Here is a 23,284-nt window from a genome sequence, read left to right as displayed (position 1 = left end):
AGTACTATGTCATGAATCAAGACTTTGCTGCCTGATCTTCCTCGTACCTTTCCGAGGACATAAAAATGTCTGAAAAATAAATTAAGAAATGTTGGCATTTATTTCTATTGTGGGAATAGGGGTAGGGAAAGTAAAATACGTTTTAAGGGGATCACTGTCCCCTAAGCATCTGCTCCAATTACACAAGTTCTTTCCCCAGAGAAAGGCAGCATCTCAGCCACAAATCCAATTTTAGTTTTAAACTTCAATTCACACAAACACACACCAAAAACAAAAACCTCCACTACTTTTATGAAGAAAAAAATGAACAGTTTTAAGGGTACAGGGTGTTAAACTGAATAAACATAAACATAAACGAGTCAATCAATTTCCAAACCCTGTTATTTGCAAAGCCGCATCTGAGTGTGTCTGGGAGAAAGCAGATATTCTATGAACTGGAACCAAATTTTTCCTGGAAGCAATTCCAATTCACCTTCCCCTCCAGAATTCATATTTATCATTCCTCTGTAATGGATAATGTAACTCTTCCTAATTACATGATGCATTGTTTGCAGTTGTCTCACAATCGCTTGGCAGTGGAAAGTGTTGTCAAATCACACCTGACCTGTGGTGACGCCGTTGGGTTTTCAAGGCAAGAGACATTCAGAGGTGGTTTGCCACTGCCTCCCTCTGCAGGGGCCGAGAAAGTTCTCAGAGGACTTACTAGCTGCAGGACTTGATGCAGTTCCACAGGGCCTGTAAGATGGAGCTGTTCCACTAGGCATATGTTGAGGCAGCTACTATCTAAGCCAGTGGTGGCGAACCTATGGCACGCGCAAACAGAGTGCCCCCCCTCCCACATCTAGGTTGGCCTGGGCCGCTGGGCTCGATTATTAGCATTAAACCTAAGACCTAGTTTTGGGGAAGCAGTATAGGTAACCCTGTTAAGTGCTGTTAAACCCCACTGATTTTCATGCGAAGAACTAAAGTGCAATCCTTTACCTGGAGTAAGCTCGTTTGTTGGCAATGCGACTTGCTTCTGAGTAAACCCTCCTAGGGTCGTGATTCACCCGTTGGAAGAGTTGCATGGTTGCTTCAAAGCAAAGCCACCGACTACCACCAAGCTTACTCCTGAGTAATGCACGCCTCAGAGCCAACCATTTTTTCTAAACTAAAACCTCAGTATTCAGGTTAAATTGCAGTGTTGGCACATTGCAATAAATAAGCAGATTTGGGGTTGCAATTTGGGCACTCGGTCTTGAAAAGGTTCGCCATCACTGATCTAAGCTTACCTCTTCCCTGTTCCCTCAGTGAAGTTTGTATGAGGGCAGGTATGGGATAAAAGCAGATAATAATCAAATTGCTATCTGGGTTTTTAATGGATTTTTAATGTTTTTTTTATGTTGAAGTGTATGTGGTCTTTTGGACCCATGTTTTATATTGTAATTTTGATATGCTGCTAGCTGTCCTGAGCCTACAAGGGATAGGGCAGCATGACAGTTAAATTTAAAAAAATAATTAAATTAAATTAAAAGAACGATGACTGACAAGCTTCACGTATGGAAAAACAATATTTTTAAACGGAATGGCTACAAAAAAATACCAGATTTCATAATCAGGATAAGATCTTGCTCATGGGATCATCCCAGGTGATCCATTCTGCTGTAGCTATCCTACATGCATGTATTCAGAAGATTAAATCAAAATCTTATGGATGGTGTAAGAAATGTTGCACAGGGATCACTGCTTAGCTGCAGTGACAGAAGATTCGACCTTTCGGTTACAAAGGGCTGCTGCTTAGTTCCTGATGTCAGCCAAAATGGTAACAGCTGCCTTGATTAATATTACAAAGAAAGCCTCTCTAGATGTATTTCTACCAAAAAGCACACAAGACTGAATGCAAACAAGTGAAACCCAATGTACAGGTCAACAGAGCTGAGCAAGATTTCCTTTTTCCATTTTCACTGTGTTTCCCAATACTTACAAATCTCACGAGTCAAATGGAGAAAGGATTTTAAAAGGCCCTTCCACAAATGCACAGCAAAGCAGCAAACAACTGAACCCAACAAGAAGAATCATCAGCCTTAATTTCAACCCTTCTACACAGAGTCAATTCTTTTGCAATAAATTAGGATAAAAACTGCTGTTCAACAACTGCTTTAAAGGAAGTTATATTTTCATTCATTATAATGTTCTATTCAGACATCTGTTAAAAGACTTCATTTTCTTTCTTTTAAAAAAATGCTAAGGGAATTCAGGATTGGGGGAGGGATTCCCTACTTTTCCCATGAACTAAACATAATGGAATTTTAACAGATGTTCTCCTTGGTCATAGTTAATAAAATGAATTCTACAGGAACTGAAAAGCCCAGCTCAGCTTACTGCATAAACCTTCAAGCCGAGGAGTTGCGGTATTGCCAACGCATCACCGAACTGTTACAGAAAGAATTCATGATTCCCCTGAATGACGGCCCTTATCAGTATAAACTCACGTTGCTCAAAAAGGTCCAAAGAAAGGCCCAAAAAGTAGGAATCTCCACAAATGACCCAAGAAAGAAGAATCTCCACAACTACAATTTATCTTAGAGATGTTGTCACCTGGTTCCATATCTCTCCCATGGTTTCTCTTTGTATTGCTATCTGATGACACTGTTACTAGCAGCATTGAGAACTGAGGGTTCTACTTTATAAGGTTGGAGTTCCCACTGTCCAATGTCCATTTTCATGTCGCTCCATCTGAACAAGATTGGGTTATGAAGAGAAGCAGGACATCATTTAGGATGCTTAAATGATATTTCATTATATTCCGAGTCAATTATCCTAGAACAGGTAATATTGGCTTCAGAGGTCTGACATACTAAGCCCGGGAAACAAAACACCAGCAGCATCACAATTCGGAAAATGTTACCACCTAGGACTAGTGCAAGTCTGTATCTCTTCTTCTCCCCCTTCCTAATGCTGCGACCCTTTAATACAGTTCCTCATGTTGTGGTGACCCCCAACCCTAACAGGTATCCATTTTACAGATGATGCAGAGAGTCTTAGGCAACCCCTGTGAAAGGGTTGTTCGACCCCCAAAGAGGTCACGACCCCCAGGTTGAGAACCACTGCTCTAGAACTATAAACTCTAAAGCATGTGAAGTCTCCATATTATGGATTTCCCTGGTCATTAATTCCACTTGAGCAGCCACCTCGAAGCAGGGGCAAAGAAACATGTACCTCAATGACAACAGATCTCAAGCTTTCTCTACATGCTACATATTGTATCCGATGATCTGAGGAAAATTCATTCATTTTTAAGTCCTACCTTGTGATTTTGATCTAAGAACCCCCAAAGCATCTTACAACCACAGTAATATTTATTTATTATTTATTTATTATTTAGATTTTTATACCGCCCCATCCCCGAGGGGCTCCGGGCGGTGTACAGCATAAAATCTCAATACAGTTATAAATATAATTGCTAAAACCTTTAAAAATAGCAGTAAGAATAATAAGAGGCGTCCAACAAAATCCCATTTTTTAAATCCTCCCCCAAGAGGGAGGGACGGCGAGTCCCATTAGATGAAAAAGGGCCCAGATGTAAAGAGCCGAAAAAGGGGGGGGGCACCGTCAGCGGCTGGTCCCTTCAAAGGAAGAGGAAAATAGCAAAAAACTTCAAAATACTATGAGACACAGAATACTATTACTTTTGGAAGTAGCCCCAAGGTCCCATGACCTCTGAACCAAACATACAAAGAATACAGGGATATATCCAATAATTAAACAGTGCCGTACATTGGACACAGCAAGCCCTTCTGATAAACTAGGACAGCAGGAATAGTTTGTTCATGGCACGTTGAGAATAAAATTGTAGATTTTTATGACTGCATGCTTAATTGGCTTATTCTATTCAGACAAAGAACACAAGAGCAATATTTACTGTGGAAAAAAAGATGAGGGGCGTAACTTAGAACTAAACTCATGACATCTGTAAAAAATCCATGAACAACTGATCATTTTTGATTTGTTTCATTCCAAAGTGAAGCCACATTTCATTCAACAATAATCTGTTACTCGTTCTATCAAGGCAGACGCTCCAAAAAAAGCAATATTTCAACTGAAATTGGTTCTGAAAGAACATTTATGAATACACATAATGGAAAAGGCCCCAATTAAATTTCCAACAAAGCGTTGCCATTTTGAGTAAACAAAGTTCCCTCAGCGGGGTCACCTACTGTGCTAAGAGACCCGCCTGGAAATTAATTACCACCCTGACACATGTCAAAACACATTTTAAAGAGAGAATGCCATCCAGTTGTCGCTGTGTGTTTTTATCTGTTAGTACGTAAAAGAAAAATCAGTATTCTTTGGCAGTGGCAGTTATTCATTTATTCCAAACTCCTCAGAGAAATCAAAAGCCTTGTTGCCCCTTCCCCCGCCCCCCCTTACAACCAGATGAAATCTGAACAAGTAACATGTGCTTAGTGAGGCAGAAAATAAGTACAGGATGAAGCGATAGAGGGGGTTTTGTTGGGAAAATAGCAGGTGATGTATCACCTCTCGGCACAAATAACTAATTTTTGAGACACTTTGGAGATGCCAGAACAAAGAAAGTTACGATCAACATTCTCCCAGTCCTGGAGCTATACTAAATGTGGAATTCTCAATGTTATACCATGGTATTTACAAAGGCCTTTGTCGTTTTATTTCAGCCTGAAGTAGTTGTCCAAAATGCATGAAAGAAAGATTTCAGAGCCATGAGCAGAACTGGTATTTTATCCGAGAATTTTTACATTTTTACTTTTGTTGTTTATTGAATTTTTCTGAACATACAATCGTTTTTAATCTAAATTGTTTCCCTAAAGCCCCATAATCCTCCCACTATAAAAATGGGGGAGCTAACTCTTCTAAACCCACTGACTGGATGAACACTGTCAGGCACATTCCTCTCTAGCATGACTGATACCACCAACATCCTCTGATGTACCAGTTGTCAAACATTCTAGAGCACAGGTACATTTTTTCGGCCTCCGTAGACCCATGCATTGGTTGTCTATTTGCTTCCAAGTTTTACCAAGCTCCAAGTTTTCACAGAAAAGGTAGCTACTAGGAAGAGTTGCAGCTTGTTCCAAAACTGAAAAGTTAGCCACAAACAAATGCTTTTTAATAGTGCCGTGTGGCCCTTAAATCTTGCTGAGGATTTTGGCATCCCCTTGCACTCATGCTGCTCCCAAATCTGAAATATCACATCAGCCAAGGCCTGTTTGTAAGCCACTCTTGCCCTTTGCAAAACCAGCTGTGGCAAGCCACATCCACGCTAAGGCTGAAAAGCAAACACCCTGAATTTTTGGAGGAAGAAATCCCATAGATGTCTCCAACAATACAGGCCAGCTATACCTGGTGACACAGATTTCTGAGACACCTCTCTTCTTGCTTTGGAAATGTAATCTCAGACTCTTTGTTCAGATCAGTTCTGCCCTCAACGGGGTTCATCCAATGTTATTAGAAAGTAAATTTAACTGTAAACTATGCAAAAATTGTTGCATGGAGGCACAAACATTTTGAATATCAGCAAATCTCAGCTCTCCTGACGGCTAAGCGATTGGATGAGGCTGCTTTAGCAATTGGGCCCAGATTGTGGGACTCTATGTCTCAAGAGACTCACCTGGTCTCCTCACTCCCTACTTCCAATGTTTGGTTGAAACCTTCCTACTTTGAAAAGCATTTGAAGAGGGGGTAAGCGTTTGGCTTCTGGGATGTTACTTCTGCTTTTTGTTTGTATGGCTACTTTTTATTATCTTCAACTAATGCCATTTTTAGACCTTATTATGATACTTGTGAATAGCTGCAGTTATTAGCCACCTGGGGTTCTATGTAAAGAGTAAAAAGGGGAGATATAAATGATCTAAAAAGATCAGGCTTTGATTAAATCCTAACTAGTTCCTTAATGAGTTTCTTCACCGGCAAACTGGGGACGGGGAGATAATGAATGGATAAGAAGCTGCAAAGGCATTCAATCCACTGTTCTGCTTAAAACAAAAGTGCCACATTTGGCTTTAGTGTAGTAACTGCTGGGCTACATGGAAATCTTGCGGTCAGGCTTTCAAGAGTCAGCCGTGAAAGGCCTTCTCTACTAACCTGGATGCTCTTCTTCCTACAATACCTTAAGCTACATAACACTGCTAGGGTCAGAGGTGTAGCAAGGGGGAAAAGCCCCCAATGCACCGGTGCATCCTCTGCCCCCGTCCTGGAACGCCCCCGAATGCCCCCATCCTGCACCGGAACACCCTCATCACCACCACCACCACCCCCCCCACATGGGCACACGCACGGTGCATCGCGCGCGCGCGCCCACACACACACCCTTGGAGTTACAGCTCTGGCTAGGGTGGCATTGTTCCTGGCACAGTGTGCTTTATCCCTTGCTGAGAGCAATGGGTAGACATGGCAAACTTGGTAAGTGAATCCTTTTTTCAACCCATAGGTGGGAAGGAAGCAGAGAGATCCAGCCTATCACAACCTCCTTATTTGCCAGCCCTTTCCTCCCTCTCTAAAAGAAACCACTACATTTCAATGGCCAAGGTTGAAAGTCAGCCAGAGTAGCAATGACACCAATGGGTAAAACCCCAAGTATATTGGGTAAAAATTGATTTAAAGGTGGAACAGAATCAAAAGTAAACCCGGTTTGGCCTTTCCTCCTGTTAAGGCACGAAACAGTTCCATCAGGGTTCAGCGAGCATACCTACACATTAAAATTCTATAATCTCACCATTTTATTTCAGTTCTATTATCACCTTAACACGTCCAGGGGAAAAATAATTCAACCGCATTCAAAGACACATAACATTTTAAGCAGGTACAAGAAGAAAACAAGGACGGTTACCTCTCTTAATACCGTACTTTTATAACCTCGATAAAGTCCAAGAACACCCTGCAAAAATCAACAAAAGAAAGCTTCAGCTATCAGGAATTATGTTAGCAAAGACTGCAATTTACTGATAATTACATGGCAGGTATTACAGCTCTACTGAGGAGAATGCCCAGGCTTCTAACAAATTGACAATATTGATTATAAACACACTATATATTGCCATCCCAGCTTTACCGACGCAGGAGAGCTTTATCCTCACTCTCAAAACTTGTTTAACGGCTACTAAGGGTAATCAGTTACAGCTGCACATCGAAGGGATAATATATCTCATTATTATGTTAGATGAGCAGGAAGACGCAGAAGAGTGTTATCTCATTCTTGCCACCCTTAATGCTTGAAAGGCATAGCTAACATCCAGAGCCATCAGCCATTCCAAATACAGAAATAGAGCAACTGAGATTTTGAGGCTGGAGGTCACCTGAAATCAAGTGAATCAATAGGCCTCTCAGAAGAAATATCCTTCCAGATTTGGGGGGGGGGGGGGTACATTTTAAAATACATTGGGGGGAGTGTTTTGTAGCCCTCATGCTTGCTGGTGATACATCTTTGTTTCAAAAACAGAAACATGAGGAAAAAATGGGCAGTTTTAGATGTCTTCTTTACAGTCAGTAGAACCTCCCGCCAATTACAATGCAAAAAACAGGCTAGACCAGGATGAGTATAGCCAAGTGAGCCTGAGACAGACAGTGACACCTTTTCCTAACGATTTAGTAAAAAAAAACTGGCCAGGCCTGGAAACTTTTTTTCCCACAGTACACAGATTAGGTTACTTCCAGATGCCTATCGAGTCATATGCTCGCACTCATCACTGGTCCCTTCTGTAAATAAAATGCCAGTTTGAGAAACATTTGTTTGCTCAACTTGTTTGCCTAATTTGTATGCCAGCACACCATGTACACAGGCCATGCACAGGTTCTTCAATCATCATAATTTTAGTCACAAGAGTGACTCCCAAAAGTGCTTCCTCATCTCCAAACCATAATACGGGAAGCAGCCCCTGAGACCATGGAGATAATCTGCATGTAGGAAAAATACACATGTACACTATCGTGTGAGGAAACAGGGTATGTCTGTTTTGTTGCACTCACACTGATTAGAAGCAACTTTGGATTCTGGCTTTCTAATAGATGCTATTTCCATTAACACAGACATTTACTCCTACAGTGTATGGAAATGTCCTGTGTAAAGCAACTCACAGAGAGGAGGTGCTCGGGAGCAACAGCAGCAGAAGGCCATTGCTTTCACATCCTGCATGTGAGCTCCCAAAGGCACCTGGTGGGCCACTGCGAGTAGCAGAGAGCTGGACTAGATGGACTCTGGTCTGATCCAGCTGGTTTGTTCTTATGTTCTAAGGAGGACATCAGCATTTTCAATGAAGCCTTCCCTAGCCATCTAGAGCAAGGTTAACCCAGTGTTGCACTTACCTATAACTGTAGTTCATTGAATGGGTGAACCCACGAAGATAAAGCTATTTTCCCTCCCATATAAGCAGGGGAAAGGATAGCAATGCAGTATAAGTCATGGAAGAGTTGAGGAACACTAAATACTATGAGGATGCCTTAAAAGTCACTGAATTCACAGTTGTTTGATTGCTTTTCCATTTACCCAGGTAAACTTCTCCTCAATTCTTTGTCAGAAGGTTTTCAGTGCCTTAACAGGCTGCTGTTTAAGCATGTGGATGATAACTGAATTACAGACTCAATCCACAGCACTGTACTTATTTAGTGACTTATTACAGATCAGCTTTCAAATTTCTTTTTCAGAAGCAGAGAAGTTTCCACAGTTTATGTCTGGCCTTGCCAAAAGATGAGCATACCCTGTTTATTTTCTCTTCAGTTCTGAACACATTACTACCGGCACTACAACTAGTTCCTTCAAGACTGGCATAATGACTAACTAGGGTAGGATGAACCTAGGAATTTCTCTGAGCAGAACAGCAGCAGCAACAGGAGATCAGCTGGGAGTTTGAAGATGTAGGGGAAGAAGAACTTGGAGAACTGATTTTTTTCTCCAGGCCAAATGATAGTCTAACACTCCGCCGGCATCTATGGCGGTTTCCGCACAGGGAAACAACAGCGCTCCAGGGACGGGGAAAAAACGGTCCCTGGGGCACTGTTCGTCCTGGCTCCCCTGAAGAGGCGTGAAGCCGCCGCTTCCGAAACTCGCTCGGGGGGCGAGTTTTTTGGAATACGCTGGTTGCCACCCGTTGCTGAGCGAACAGCAGCGGGTGGAAGCCGGCGTATTCCCGTGATGCTCCCGAACAGCTGCCTACCTTTTTCCTGCCTTTCGTCGCTCTGAGGAGGGAAGGGGACACGCCTCCTTGCCTCCGTCGCTTCAGCCATCGCTCTGGCCAGGGGTCGTGTCCCCTTCCCTCCTCAGAGCAAAGAAAGGCAGGGAAAAGGTAGGCCACTGTTCAGGGGGCTGTGCAGCTGTGCGGAGCGTGCTCCGCCAGCCACGCAGCCTGTTGGGCCGTTCATGCGAACGGCCCCAGGGCTGGCATCGGCCTCAATCATGCCAATGCAAGCCCGCAAGCCTGCATGTGCAGAAACCACCTATGATTCAGAAGCTATCCTTTACTAAAAGAATACTTCTGTGGTCTCACCTCTTCACGAACAGTGCTGGAAAAGATCCGTAGGGTACTGGAAGAGGGAGAAACCTGTGCTCTTTGTTTCACAACTTCAGATGGAACCCGTATCAAACAAGCAACCTGAAAAGAAAAGCATAAAACTTCAGTAAGATGCACATACATGCCAGCATGTTTCTAAACACATCAACAGTTTCTGCTTATTGCTTTTCCCTTTTTAACCAGGCATGATACCCGAGCTTTGAAAGAAACATGCATGTTGGTCAAAAGTTGCACCCATAAAGAAAAGATTTGATTCAAATAAAGGAATTACTGGTGAAATCTTCCCCCCAAAAGTGATTGACAATATGCACCCTTCCAGTACTGGCACATAATCTGGTAGCTTTCGATAGCATACTCTGGAACTATTTGTGGGCCTTACTTTCTTTCTCAAAGATAATATGGGTAAGCAGCACCATCTAGTGACCACGAGAGAGCGTACATGAACGAGAGACCAAGAATGAGAACATGCAAATAGTTTATCTCATATATTCAACGCACTGAGGAGATGCAGAATATAAAAAACCAAACTAACTTTTGCTGAAACAGTTTCAACCCCACCAGCAAAGAAGCTCTCAGTGAAGCCAGGTGCGATACACATTTCAAGTCCACCCCACATAATCGCCCAGCATCAATCTTACTGAACTGAAGCAACAAAACTAGGAATGCTACATCAAGAAGAAGAAGAGTTGGATTTATATCCTTCCTTTCTCTCCTGTAAGGAGACTCAAAGGGGCTTACAATCTCCTTGCCCTTCCCCACTCACAACATACACCCTGTGAGGTGGGTGGGGCTGAGAGAGCTCCAAAGAGCTGTGGCTAGCCCAAGGTCACCCAGCTGGCATGTGTTGGAGCATACAGGCTAATCTGAATTCCCCATATAAGCCTCCACAACTCAAGTGGCAGAGAGGGGAATCAAACCCAGTTCCTCCAGATTAGAGTACACCCACTCTTAACCACTAAGCCACTGCTGCTCAAAGGACCAGATGAACTATTACACTGTATAAACTATAGACTAGGACTACAGAGGACTACAGACTACAATTCTAGCATTGTGCGGAATTGGCTATACTGGAGAAGTATCCATGTTCGAGGTTCAGGGGGTAAAAAAAATCAGAAGCTGATGCTCCTAAGCAAAATTACCATGATTCCCATTAAAAACCAAATGCTTTCCCAAGGAGATCACAGAATATAACTAGTATGCGCCGGTGATGCCCTCTGTTCACCTCCGCCCTGTCCTTCTGACGCATAGCCCAATGCTCTGAATGTTAACGCTCACTAAATTCAATGGGGTTTAGTCACCAAAAACGTGCACGGAATTGTAGCCTCAAACTGTAAGCTCCACAGGGAGGAGAGAGACTACCAATGCGGTATTCAGCGTAGAGCCAATTACATACTTCAGAAATCATATCTGATGAATGGAACTTTGACTCTTGAAAGGTTATACGCCAAAGATGTTGCTGGTCTCTAAGGCGCTCTGGCCATTCGAATCTACTGCAGACCAGCACCCTCTGTAACAATACTCAAGAAATGTTAGCTAGCATTAAATCAGCTGCACAAATTCACCGGGTAGATGTATAATTCCAGGAATGAGTCTGCTAAAGGGAAGGGAAGAAGCAACAGCATGGTATTGAAAAGAACATTCTATGACTTAGAAGTGTCAGTATCTAGGAGGAGATTTTTATTTCTAGCAACTCTATAAGCTTTAAGGCCTGAAAAGCACAGCGCTCCCTGAACTTGTAAGAGATTGGAAGCGAAGCAGAGTTTGGCCCTGGTTGGTACTTAAGAAGACCACCAAGGAAGACTTGGGTTGCTATAAAGAGGAAGGCAATAGCCAACCACATTTCTTTCACTCTTGCCTAGAATACTCCTTTGCTGGGATCACTATGAGTTGGTTGTTACTCAACAGTGAATTCTTCTTCCAAGTTACTGATCTGTGCCTCTCTACAAATTACTGAAAGAAAATAGCAGCTATGCCAGTTGGCGCCATCAACTCTAACCAGCACGGAGCACACAACAAAGATCCAGAAGGAGATAGTCCTGGAGGACGATTTGTTATCAAAATGAAAACAAAGATGTAATATCAAGTGCACAACAAATTAAGGGTCAGCTCTGTGTGTAAGGCTACAAGTTCCTTTAGAAGAACATCTAGGACTTATTTTGTTTAAAAATAAATCCCACATGTCATTGGGCAGTCATGGCCACAGGGAGTGGGAATGAAGTCTTCCTTCCCACACCATTTTTCTGATTCGAAAGATCCCCAAAGGAGTCACTATTTGCCCGTTAATTTTCAATGCCTGTACGTTTACCCAAGAGGGCTAGCAAGCCTTTCCTCCATCATCCCTTTCCCAATCTGAAATGACCAAAATGACTAACACCCCCCAATCTCCTGTCACAATTACAATTAGAATAGGAGGGGGGCATGCATGACTTTAAGGATTTTGGTTTGGAGCCCCATTCCTGGGGCTCCTTATAGCTGAGCCCAAATTCATGCATGTTGCTAATATACAACTGGCCTACAGCAAGATCTAAACAATGCTGCTCCTTCATAGTGTGAGTTTTTCTAGTCTAGATGTTATAGAAATGAAAGAAATAAATCTGATCCTATGCATTTGCTCAGAAACAAGACCTACTGAGTTCAACAGGATCCACCCACACAACGAAAAGGACTGCCTGCGGCCATCACATTTTAGAAACAGCATATTAGAAGCCTATGCCATGCAGTATAAACTGCCCAGCAAGGTGTAGGATCTTATTTGTTAGTCCAGACACTTCCTTTGTTGCAAAGTTTGAAGCCTTTGTAAAACGAAGCCAATTTATAAACTTGTCAAGAGTGCGCCCGAGAAGTGCCAATATCCAAATGTCATCCTAAAAAGGTACGAACTGGTGTGTTCTCTTTACTCCCAGTGGTCAAAAACAACAAAATGACCCCAATATGGCTGAGAAAATAAGAACAATCAACTCTTTTATTGTAGCCTGGAATAAATATTTATGGAACTTCACACTTCATAACACACAATGTCCTTATAATAGAGAGGGGTTTTTTTTAATATTATTCCTTAATGCTGGAAGAAAAAAGACTTTAGAAATATTGCAGATGAAAAACAATCTAACCTACCGAGGGGATCCAAAGAACCCAACTGTGGCTTCCTGACTTCTGTGGCGCAGCAATTTTGGCATGAGAGCAGAAGCTACAAAGCAAAGCGTCTCTCTCTATTATCGCCCAGACACTTGCAGTGCCTTCCATTTTGTTTCATATTACACTTTGATGTCTTCTGGATTTGAATTTGAGCTACAAGGGAATATTTCACTGCACAGGAACAAAAAGAGAGAGAGAGCATCGCACATAGTGGTAAAAAAAGCTAATGTCATCCCAAAGGTCTGTTTTTGGGCTTGTGGTACGGGGCATCGTGTTCTCATAGGCATCCCAAACAGAAGGGGTGACATTTTCATTGCGTATCTGAACTCCGGATTTGGTATATTAGTTTTGCATATGCACTTCACAGTCAATGATACGACACAAGCCAATCTTAATTCTTGACAGGTCTGAAATATGAAAGCCATACGTCTCCTATTCACTGGAAATATAATAAGCATCACAGTGGCAACCTAAGTGGAATGACACACACTCTTCTAAGCCCACTGACTTCAATAGGCTTAGAGGATGCAACCCGGCATAAAATACCACTCTACAACTTCCTGATGCCCTGATCAGTAGGGAAAGTCACAGAACTCCTCCACATCAATCTTCATACTTCCTAAGCATTCAAAATCACTTCTTGTTTGCTTCTATATGTGTAAAGAAATGTAGGCAACAATGGCTCCTTGGGCAAGCCCTCAAACTGTGCCCCCAAACTTCTCGTGATCTGGATGCTATGCCCCTATTGATACACCCCAAGATCGCATTAGCCTTTTTTGTCGCTGAATCACATTGACTGCTCATAGTTAACTTACTGTCCACCTGAACCCCAAGATCTTGTTCACACAAACTAATACTCAGTAGTGTATCCTCCATGCAGAGAAAAAGGGGAGGGGGGAAGAGAGACAAAGGGGGGGGCAGTGACAGTTTTGGTGGCAGTGGAGGGGGAAGGTCACCCATATCGAGCCCCTCCCCCGGTAAAAAAAAGCCTCTGATTGCTTTAAAATTAAGATTAACTTACTTTCAGGCAAGCGACACTGTGGTCGGGAAGAGACAAAGGACGGGCACAAGATGACTTACAAGTTCACCAAGGTAACAGGTTCTGCCAGCTTATTAGTGTAAGCACACCAATCCCTGTGGGGTACATCATGAAATGGTCCTCCACACAAGACACAGACACACAGACTAACTATGCTACGGTGCAACTGTTGTCTGTTCATGCCATTTCTCCTGCCACAATATATACTGCTGACACAGAACACTGAAAAAGAAAGCTTTGTGGCTCAAAAACTGAAGGCCGCCATTTCATCGATAACAGACTGCAGATTTTTGCTTAGCGTTAAGTATCTCCACAAAATATTAATTAGGGCTTGAAGTAAAGGCTGGAGTCACCTCCGATTTTCTACACATATTTCTACAAAGTACTAACCAGGGATTGAAACAAAGGCTGAGTTGAAATGTGTTCAGATACATGTAAAGTTACATGGAATCTGATTTTGCCTCTACTTTAGCAGCAAGACGGGCTTACGAGCTTGTTCATCTTCCCTGTCAAGCAATCAACGGAACATCACACACATAAGTAATTGGCAAGATGCTCTCTTTCATGCATGCTGCACACACACGGTGCGCAGGAAAAACAACATTCCGGAGAACCTAAGTGTCATCTTCTTACAAATACCATCTGGCAAAAACATACGTTAGATTCATCTCAAATTTTCTATACGTATTTGCTTTTCAGATTCAAATATTCCTAAACTAATTAATTAGGGCTCGTCCTTTTCCCTAAATATGCATTTGTTTCCATAAATGCAGTAATACTGCCATCTAGTGTTCATAAGAGGTTGGCAATTGCCGTAAAACACATCTGCCAGTTGTGTCCATTAAAAACAACAACAAAGTCTTACAATTGAGACTATGGCTTGCAGCAGTATTGGAAAGAACCTAATCAAGAAGTTAAATTGTGGTGAAGCTTTCAACATAGGTGTCAAACTTGTGGCCCTCCAGATGTTATGGACTACAGCTCCCATCATCCCCTGCCAGCATGATTGGAAATGTAGTCCATAACATCTGGAGGGCCACGAGTTTGACACCTGTGCAAACGCATAAGTGATCTCCCCCAAACTAACTATGTGGAGGATAAAAATATTGGCAGGGCTGCCCGGTTTCTCCTGGAAATCAGCGAGACATCTTGGAAGGGGAGGGGTGAGAGTACAGTGTGTGCGCAATGATGTCATTTCTAGCAGAATGAAGAAGTGCCAGCATCACACGGGGGGGGGGGGGGCTGAGAGTCACTCTAGCACTTGTTCCAAAAACTCTATGGTTTCCACAAAGTTTTGGGGAGAGTCATACAGCATCCCCCATGAGATGCCAGTGATTCTGCATTGCACTAGAAGTGACGTCATTTCACACCCCAATTGCTCTCCCCCTTTCGATTGGCCTGCTTCCACTCACCAAACAGGTGAGGGTTGGCAACAGGAATTGGCAGGAGATTGCCTACCATTAGCAGGCACCTGAGAACCCTAAATATTGGCCTTGTTTTGAGGGCCATTTGTGGGGATGAGTGAGGCACATGAAAGATTCTGAACATTTGAAACGGGCTGGATAAATGTAAGAATCATTGTCTCTTTCTAAATCAGGCTATCAAAAGAGCTGGAAATACCAGTTAATTGGGAAAAACATTAAATGCTCATATTATAATGTTGTTTTGTAAAACAGGTTGAACAAGTTGACTTGTGACAAGGTCATTCAGCAACACCCAGTCCATTTCTGTTAACTTCTCCTGAGAAGCCCACACATTTTACCAAATGGAATCAAACTCACTGAAATGGCCTGTCAGGCTGAAAGCTTACAACTAGGATGAACATACCAACAGCATAAAAAGCAGAAGATAATTCTGCATATAGGGCCAATTCCGAGAAGAAGCATAGAAGAGGAGGAAAACTTGGTAATGAACTCTGGAAAATTCAGCTTACAAATGAGCATACACACGTAACCATTAATGGGCCACCTTCTGATTTATAGTGTTGGCTAAGAAAGGAAATATTAATGAGATTATTTCCAGATGCAGCCGCAGTTACAGTCTGGGCACGAACCGCGCAAGTTATTGTTTGACAATAAGGGAGTACTATTCAGAGAGTCAGTGCCTTTCCTCAGAATACCATTTGCAACAAGGTTATGGCTAAGACTAATATTAATAAAAAGCTTCCGGAACACTTCTCACCCGAGGGAAATAAAACGCATTACAGTCCTTAAAACTAAGCCTTGCAATGTCCCACTCAAAGTCAGCACCTGCAGTCATTTCTGAAGGGGAAGGGATTTAATTCTAAGCAACAAACTCTTTCCTGTAGAATCGCCAGGTAAAGCCCAGATTTTATATGAGGTTATTCTTATGGAGGGAGAGGAAGGTAACTGGCTAGTGCTCAAATCTTTCACCACTTGGGAAAGGCCATACTAGGTCATATTATGGGGTTAAAGTTTACCTCAGCATTCAGGAGAGATTATAAGAAATACAAAATGGCATCATCCTGCTTCTTGTCTGACATACTTGGGTTTGGACCCACCATTCCATTCAGCCCCCCACTGGACCCAAGCAATCCGTGGTCCAGCAAGCCATAAAAACCAGATGTCTCACATTACCAATTACACCAGTGGCTAGAGTGCAAACTTTGTCACAGGACAACTGAATGCATAAAAAAGGGACTGCCAAGGAAGTAAATTCTCACTCAAGGGAGGAAACCCTGCTAAAAGCACTGCAAGACTGAGGCACAATCTTGTTTTCAATCAAAGACTGAGAGGAATCGGTGGCCTCTTGGAGCAAGTGAAATGCTCTGTCACAATTGAAAGACAGACCACCATGGCAGAAGGAAAAGGAACAGTGAGAATTATGACACTGACCATTAAAGCTATGATAAACATAGGTAGAGAAAAATAATTTTTGTCACGTTAAGTAGCCGAATGGGAGAGTGCAAATAAAAAATGGGAGCAATGGCACAATGAAGTGATCAATTAAATAGAAAAAGGAGTTTGGGTTTCTCCTGATCAACTGCGGATATCTCCTTATAGAAATTTTGGAAATACAAGAACTAAATCAACCTTCAAGTTAAAGTTGAGAAGGATACCTTCTCAAAAACGTTGTGGTGATGGTGGTGGTTGGATTTACCAGGTGGTGGTTGGATTTACCTTCCCTTCCAGGCTTGGGGTGGCTTACAACATATAACAAGTTAGGTTTCATGATCAATTTTTACGCTCCCTTAATCTTCTTATATCCAATCACAAAATATCTGAAGGAGCGCATTGCTTTATTGCTAGCCGCTTCCTCAGCCCTGTGGACAGGGCGGCAGGAAAACGGCAGCAATCCCTAGAAGGCTCGCGGTTCTGCAGCCGCGCTGGAGGAAAGGCTGCCACGCTGCCTTGCGCTCCAGAAGGCAGTGCGGCAGCCTCCCAAAAATCGGGACAATTGAAATAACCCGCGGGACGTGGGACAAATTGTTTGAAGGCGGGACTGTCCCGCCAAAAGCGGGACGTCTGGTCAGCCTAAACTAGTATACACAAGCAATAGTATGAGGAAGTTATTTCCTGATGTGATTGAGAGGCAGTTCACCACCCTACACTGAACAAGAAATCCTGCAAACAAATGTTAATATCAGGCTAAATACATTCTAGCAATTTGACCACTGTGGTAGTTTTCTAGTCACAGGGAATACTTCCCCAAAATCCCATCTCCTCTCTGAATCAAAGTCTATAGAATACAGTCTATCCTCCCACCTCAGGTTTCTCTACATCAGGACACATGCATGGACAAAGCATCCATCTACGCAAACAAAGCGGAGGAACAGAGCTTTCAGTAACAACGCCACTTCAGTAATCATGCCCCAATGTATCTTAGTCCTTGCAGAAAGGGGAAAGACCATACATCTAAAATTGCCAGTTTTGCCGAAAGGGAAAACGTAATACTTCAAAAAAAACCATATTTTCATCCTAAAGAAATAGTCGTAATCCTAATAAAAGATACCACAAATCGTTCAAAACTAGTTTGTCTCAAAAAAACAACAATTTTTTCCTCTTCCAACTCTGGGATGTTATCACTTTAACTTGCTTTTGTGGGAACTTGTTATCACAGACTGATATCATCAATCATTCTTCTTTATCACATCCGCTCATCACCCCACCGGGAGAGGCGGGTTGAGACGTGATGGGAAAGGAAGATCCAAGAGACCAGCTCGACTTTAACAACAGCAGCCTATATTCCATTAAAAAATGTGTGACCCATCATATAAAGCAACGGCCTAAACAGTTTTCAGGTGAGAAACACAACAGTGTGTGGACACGTTGTTCACTGTTGTGAGGTCTCAGTCCCATGTTCACTTTTGAGGTGATAATCATTACAGCGCCTTACCTCATGACATAATGTATGAAAATGGAAGGGGTCCACCTAAAGACCAGCTGTGACCATGTGAGAATCTCTCAGGCCTTTGAGCAATATGAGACCACAAATTCACAATATGCCACTGGAATCCAATAAGAGATGGACCAGCGTAACCACAACATCTTCTAATTTTGCCCTCACAAGAAGTGAGAGAGAATGCTGAACATTGGCCAGTGAATGTTATTTTAAGCCTCGGCTCCCATCTATAAAATGGGAGCAAAGCAACATCCAGAAACTGAACAAGGAAAGAATTATAAACCACTTGACAGACCAACTCTTGAGATACAGATGGAGGTAGTGATATAATATAAATTTAGGGGGTTTCCAGAGCCTCTGGAAAGACTGCACAGATGACTGAAATGCACCCTAATGACATCTCCAAAGAAACCACTCCTCCTTGTAGTAAATCATTCCTTTCAGCAATCAGATTGCCAAACACAATTGCTGAGGAGACAGCAGTAATACTAGGCAATCTGCATAATTATCAATAATGAGATCCACTAATATGCTACTGTAACTGAACTCTATTAGGCGATGCTCTTGAAACCATCTACAGAAGACCCCTTTTTACAGAGACATTTTGAAACGGCTGGCATGCTACCAGGCACCTTTTCACTATCCACCTCCCTTACTTTTCTAGCACCCTCACCCATCAAGCCCTGGCATCTCTGCTTTTAAAAAATCCTCTTAGGCAACAGAACTGAGAGAAACCTAATATCAACTACAATAAGAACATTTGACTCTGTATATGTATAACTTCATTGTTCCATGGTGTTTTAAAAGTCCCAATGTGTGTGGGCAGGGAGGCTAGTGCAGTTTTTTTATGAGCTAGTAAGCTTCATGATTACTGTGCGAAGTTGAAAAGCCACTTTAAAGACATCGTATAAAATGCAAATCCTCCATGCTGGAGTCAGAAAAGGTCCCGAATTCAAACATCGCAGCAGAGTTTTTACTAGCTGTTATCTGGCATCTAAATCACAGTACATGAGTCCAAATGGACCACAAACCACAGATTATAGCTGTCTCTCTCCACATTCAGCTTCATAGGGCCATAATCTAACCACTATCTCCAGGGCTCAACAACCTCTGGCATCACAGTAATGGTTGGACATATTGTGTGTTTGGAGATACACACCAAACCACAGCTATACATCTTTAATTATAGTGGCTGAATAAAGCAGAGCCCTCATGTAAATATTTTGTAACGGATAAAAGCAGTGGAGAATTTGGTTCGATTTCCCACTCCTCCACATGAGCAGCAGACTCTTGCCTGGTGAACCAAGTTTGTTTCCCCACTCCTACACATGAGGCCTGCTGGGTGACCTTGGGCTAATCATAGTTCTCTCAGAACTCTCCATTAGCGGGAGAGGAAGGGAAGGTGATTGTAAGCCGTTCTGAGACTCCTTTCGGTAGAGAAAAGCAGGGTATAAATCCGAACTTTCCTTATTTTGTATTTACTTTCACTTTATAATTATACTGCAGATTAATATGCCATCAAGCTGCATCTGTCCCCCTCCCCCCCCCCAAAAAAAAAACAAAGAAAGTTACATTCACTGGCAGTTTCAGGAGGAGGAGATGTAATGTCAGGAGAGAACAGAAACATTCAAAGAGATTAATTCTCTTACTCCCCTTTGGGGCAAGAAGAGAAAACCAGTGAGGGAACACGTGTATTTACAAGAACGCATGCATGGGAAACTACGTGGGTGGCTGGTTAGGTATCTGACAGTTCCTAATGTGCTGGCTTCAACTTTAATTGTGTGATGAATCTGCCAGCAGCGTCTGCTGCTCTCTGCCGCCATTCATCTTTATTTACAGGCAATTTACAGCTGCAGCCCTAATTTGAATTTCCTTCCAACAGACGGCGAGCTCTTCTTTCTATTCTCCACCAGGTCGTAAAGGCAGTGAACTTTATTTTCTCTGCCATGTTTTGACCAACATGTTCAATTGCTCTCCTGTACACAAGCTTGGTAGAACACCCGGAATACGTATAACGTGAGCCACCATGATTAACTTAGGAATATTTCAGAACCAACCATGTTTTTGTTCAACAGCCAGTGCCTGCTGCCGGCTCAAACCCATTTTGCCTGTCTTGCTGAGGATATCATAAACCACGGGCAAATGCTTTAGAACCATGGGCAAATGCTTTAGAAAGCTTATCATAGGGAAATAAGAACAGTCCAGAGAATACTTTTACAAAATGCATATTCATAAAATTCACTGAAGGTATGATGCATGTGTCCCTACTGCGTACATGTGAAAAATCTCCACTGACAGGACATGAAGTCCAGTGGCGTACCTAGGCAAACTGGAGCCCTGGGCAAAACCTGAGTTTGATGCCCCCCCCCAACAACAACAACAACAACAACAACAACAACCTTTATTAGGCATTGAAAGAATAAAAGAAAGAAAGAAAACAAGCATTGGCAGGAAGGGGGTGGATTTAAAAGGAGAATCTGGGGAAATTTTTAGGGTGTGCCTGCTGTCAGGGGTGCAATTATTAAGATAGTGGCACCAAAATTTCAGAGTATCTTCATGAGCCCCTACTGATGATACCACCCAGGTTTGGTGAAGTTTGGTTCAGGGGGTCCAACGTTGTGGACCCTCAAAGGTGTAGCCCCCATCTCCTATTATCTCCCATTGGAAACAATGGGGGATGGGGACACTCCCTATGGGAGTCCATAACTTTGGACTCCCTAAACCAAACCTCACCAAACCTGGGTAATATCATTAGGATAGTCTCCTAAAAAATCCCTGAAATTTTGGTGCTGCTAGCTTAAAAACTGCACCCCCTGCAGGCCAAAAACAGAAAAAACACTGAACATTCAAAAAATGCCACCTGCATTTTTGGCACCCCCTACAAGGTGGCGCCCTGGGCAACTGCCCACTTTGCCCAATGGGAGGAACGCCTCTGATGAAGTCACAATCTAGAGTTTAACTGCTGAACGTTCGCGGTCTGAAAGGGTCTTCCATCCTGTGTTCCACACTGAGATTATGTTCAACTCAAATGCCTGCCCCAACTTAACCAAAACTAGAAGGCAAAGTAATCTAGGACCTTTCACCTTGACATTAGGATGTACAATTATCCCTTCCAAATCGCGACTTTCTCCATCGCGGTTTTGAAATATTGCAGGTTGGCTTAAGAAATTAAATCGGAATTTTGGGCGAGTTTTGCAGGAACCGCAGACAGCACAGAAAAAGTTTAGAAATTCAGAAATGCATAAAATGTATGCATAGTGTAGTATAATGTGAACATATTCTATCTTTTAATACCACAAATATACACAATCTCTTTTTTAAAAGTAAAATAAAAGGAAAAAAATAACTTATTCTCTGGTACGAAGGGCCAAAATATTTTACACAGATTTTCATATCACAGGGGTGTCACGACCCTAACCCCAGCAATGTAGAAGTCATAATTGTAATTTGCAATAAGGCAGCTAACCCAGTGGTTCAAAAACAATCTTAGGAAACCTGATACAGCTTACTTTTGGGGTTCATTATCGGCCCCTTTATCCAACACTCATTTGTTACAACTAAGCAAGTGTCGGGGGGGAGACCTACTTACAAAATAACAGCCATTCCCTGTGGCTACAGCTTGATTAAACCTTAATGATTAATCAATAAAACTATAATTACAACTTTCATCCTTTTGCTTGGAATTTGAGATACATTGGAATCAATCAAGTGACGTTCAATAGGAGACAGTGGAGGAGAGGGAACCACTCAATTTGCTGCACCGATACGAGATTCTCACTGTACCAAATCCAAATCCTTGGTTCAATTGCGGGCTGGGCTTTTTATTCCAAAAGCAAGGCAGCAAGAAGCAGGTGAGGGAGAAGAACCTTATTTGAAATAATGTTAGAGCAAAAAAGGCTACCGCATAGAGTTGCATTAATATTAATAGAAGCTTAATTAATATACAACTCTCACAGTCAAGGGTTCCTTGAGACGCACCGGTGTATCTACAAGGTATATTTGTTTAAACAAGGTTGGGACTCCTAGCCTCATTTCCCTTTTAGGAGAGACCTCTTCTTGCTTCCCCCCCCCCCCCAAAAAAAAAAAAAATACGGGCAACATATTCCATCAGGGACTATAACAGTTCTTGTAGGGAAGAAAATGTGCACATATGCCAATAGGGAAACCTTCACCTATTCAAAGTCACTTTCTGAAGACGTCTCAGAGGCTCATTCCGCACATGCAGAATAATGCACTTTCAAACTGCTTTCAATGCTCTTTGAAGCTGTGCGGAATAGCAAAATCCACTTGCAAACAGTTGTGAAAGTGGTTTGAAAACGCATTATTCTGCGTGTGCGGAAGGGGCCAGAGAAACAAAAGCCCTGACAGTTTGCCTTCATGTATGATTTTATTTGGAAATCACCACAGACAAGTTCTCAGACATCCATTAAATAACCCACACCAATGGGGATCATTAGACCCTATCCAGAAGCTGCTCCTATTCCACAGGTAGATGACAGAATTGGAGAATGGACAAGCTCCTCCTCAGAAACAGGCTCTCGTGCAGCCACACGCTTGCGAAGATGTCTTCTAGCCTGCTTTTTTCCCCATCTCCCCCTCCCTCTCCACCCCTCACACAGTTCAGTGGTACTTACTACTTCTCCAAATGAGGCGGCCAGCATGTGCGTTACTGGAGTTAAATATGGAGATGCATCTGTACGAAGTGTGGCTTTCATATACTCGTATGTGACAAAAAAGGCAGCAGCTGAAAGACAAAAAGGCCCCCAAGATTTCTTTTTAATAAACTCTGCTGCTGCCACAGGACTGAGTTAGCATCAAGAGCGACATAGCTAAAGAGCCTCTAGTCCAGCATGGTGCTTCAAACCTCTCTCCTACACCAGCACTCCGCCAACCACATTCAGGTACAAACTTGTGGGCCCACGAAGATCTTCACCAAACATCTTGCCTTCAGTTCAAATCAAATTCTTTAGCTCAGAACAGATTTTTAGATATCCTTTAGTTCATTACTTGCCAATACTCATTTTGGTATTGTAAGATGTTTAAAAGGACAGGTGGCTAGCTTTTCATAACAATAGTAAATTTATTTATTGACAGCCTATTTTTCTCCCCAACAGGGGCCAAAGCAACATCATTCTTTCTATTTTATCATTCTCTTCTATTTTATCATTACAAAAATCACCCTATGAGGTAGATTAGGCAGAGAGAAAACGTGACTGGCCCAAGGTCATTC

General features: G+C 42.5%; 1 protein-coding gene across 1 annotated transcript in view; it reads right to left on the bottom strand.

Moving 5' to 3' along the window:
* SLC25A26 (solute carrier family 25 member 26) overlaps positions 1–23,284 on the bottom strand; it is a 132,996-nt gene that overhangs the window by 99,245 nt on the left and 10,467 nt on the right. Inside the window, exons 3-5 of the mRNA XM_048491712.1 lie at positions 22,689–22,798; positions 9,495–9,599; positions 6,845–6,892 (exon numbers count right to left, since the gene is read on the bottom strand). Coding sequence (XP_048347669.1) covers positions 6,845–6,892; positions 9,495–9,599; positions 22,689–22,798 — 263 coding nt within the window. The remainder of the gene's footprint in view (positions 1–6,844; positions 6,893–9,494; positions 9,600–22,688; positions 22,799–23,284) is intronic.

Source organism: Sphaerodactylus townsendi, linkage group LG03, assembly GCF_021028975.2.
Source record: "Sphaerodactylus townsendi isolate TG3544 linkage group LG03, MPM_Stown_v2.3, whole genome shotgun sequence".
In the NCBI taxonomy this organism is placed as follows: domain Eukaryota; kingdom Metazoa; phylum Chordata; class Lepidosauria; order Squamata; family Sphaerodactylidae; genus Sphaerodactylus; species Sphaerodactylus townsendi.
This window is presented reverse-complemented; position numbering and strand designations above follow the sequence as displayed.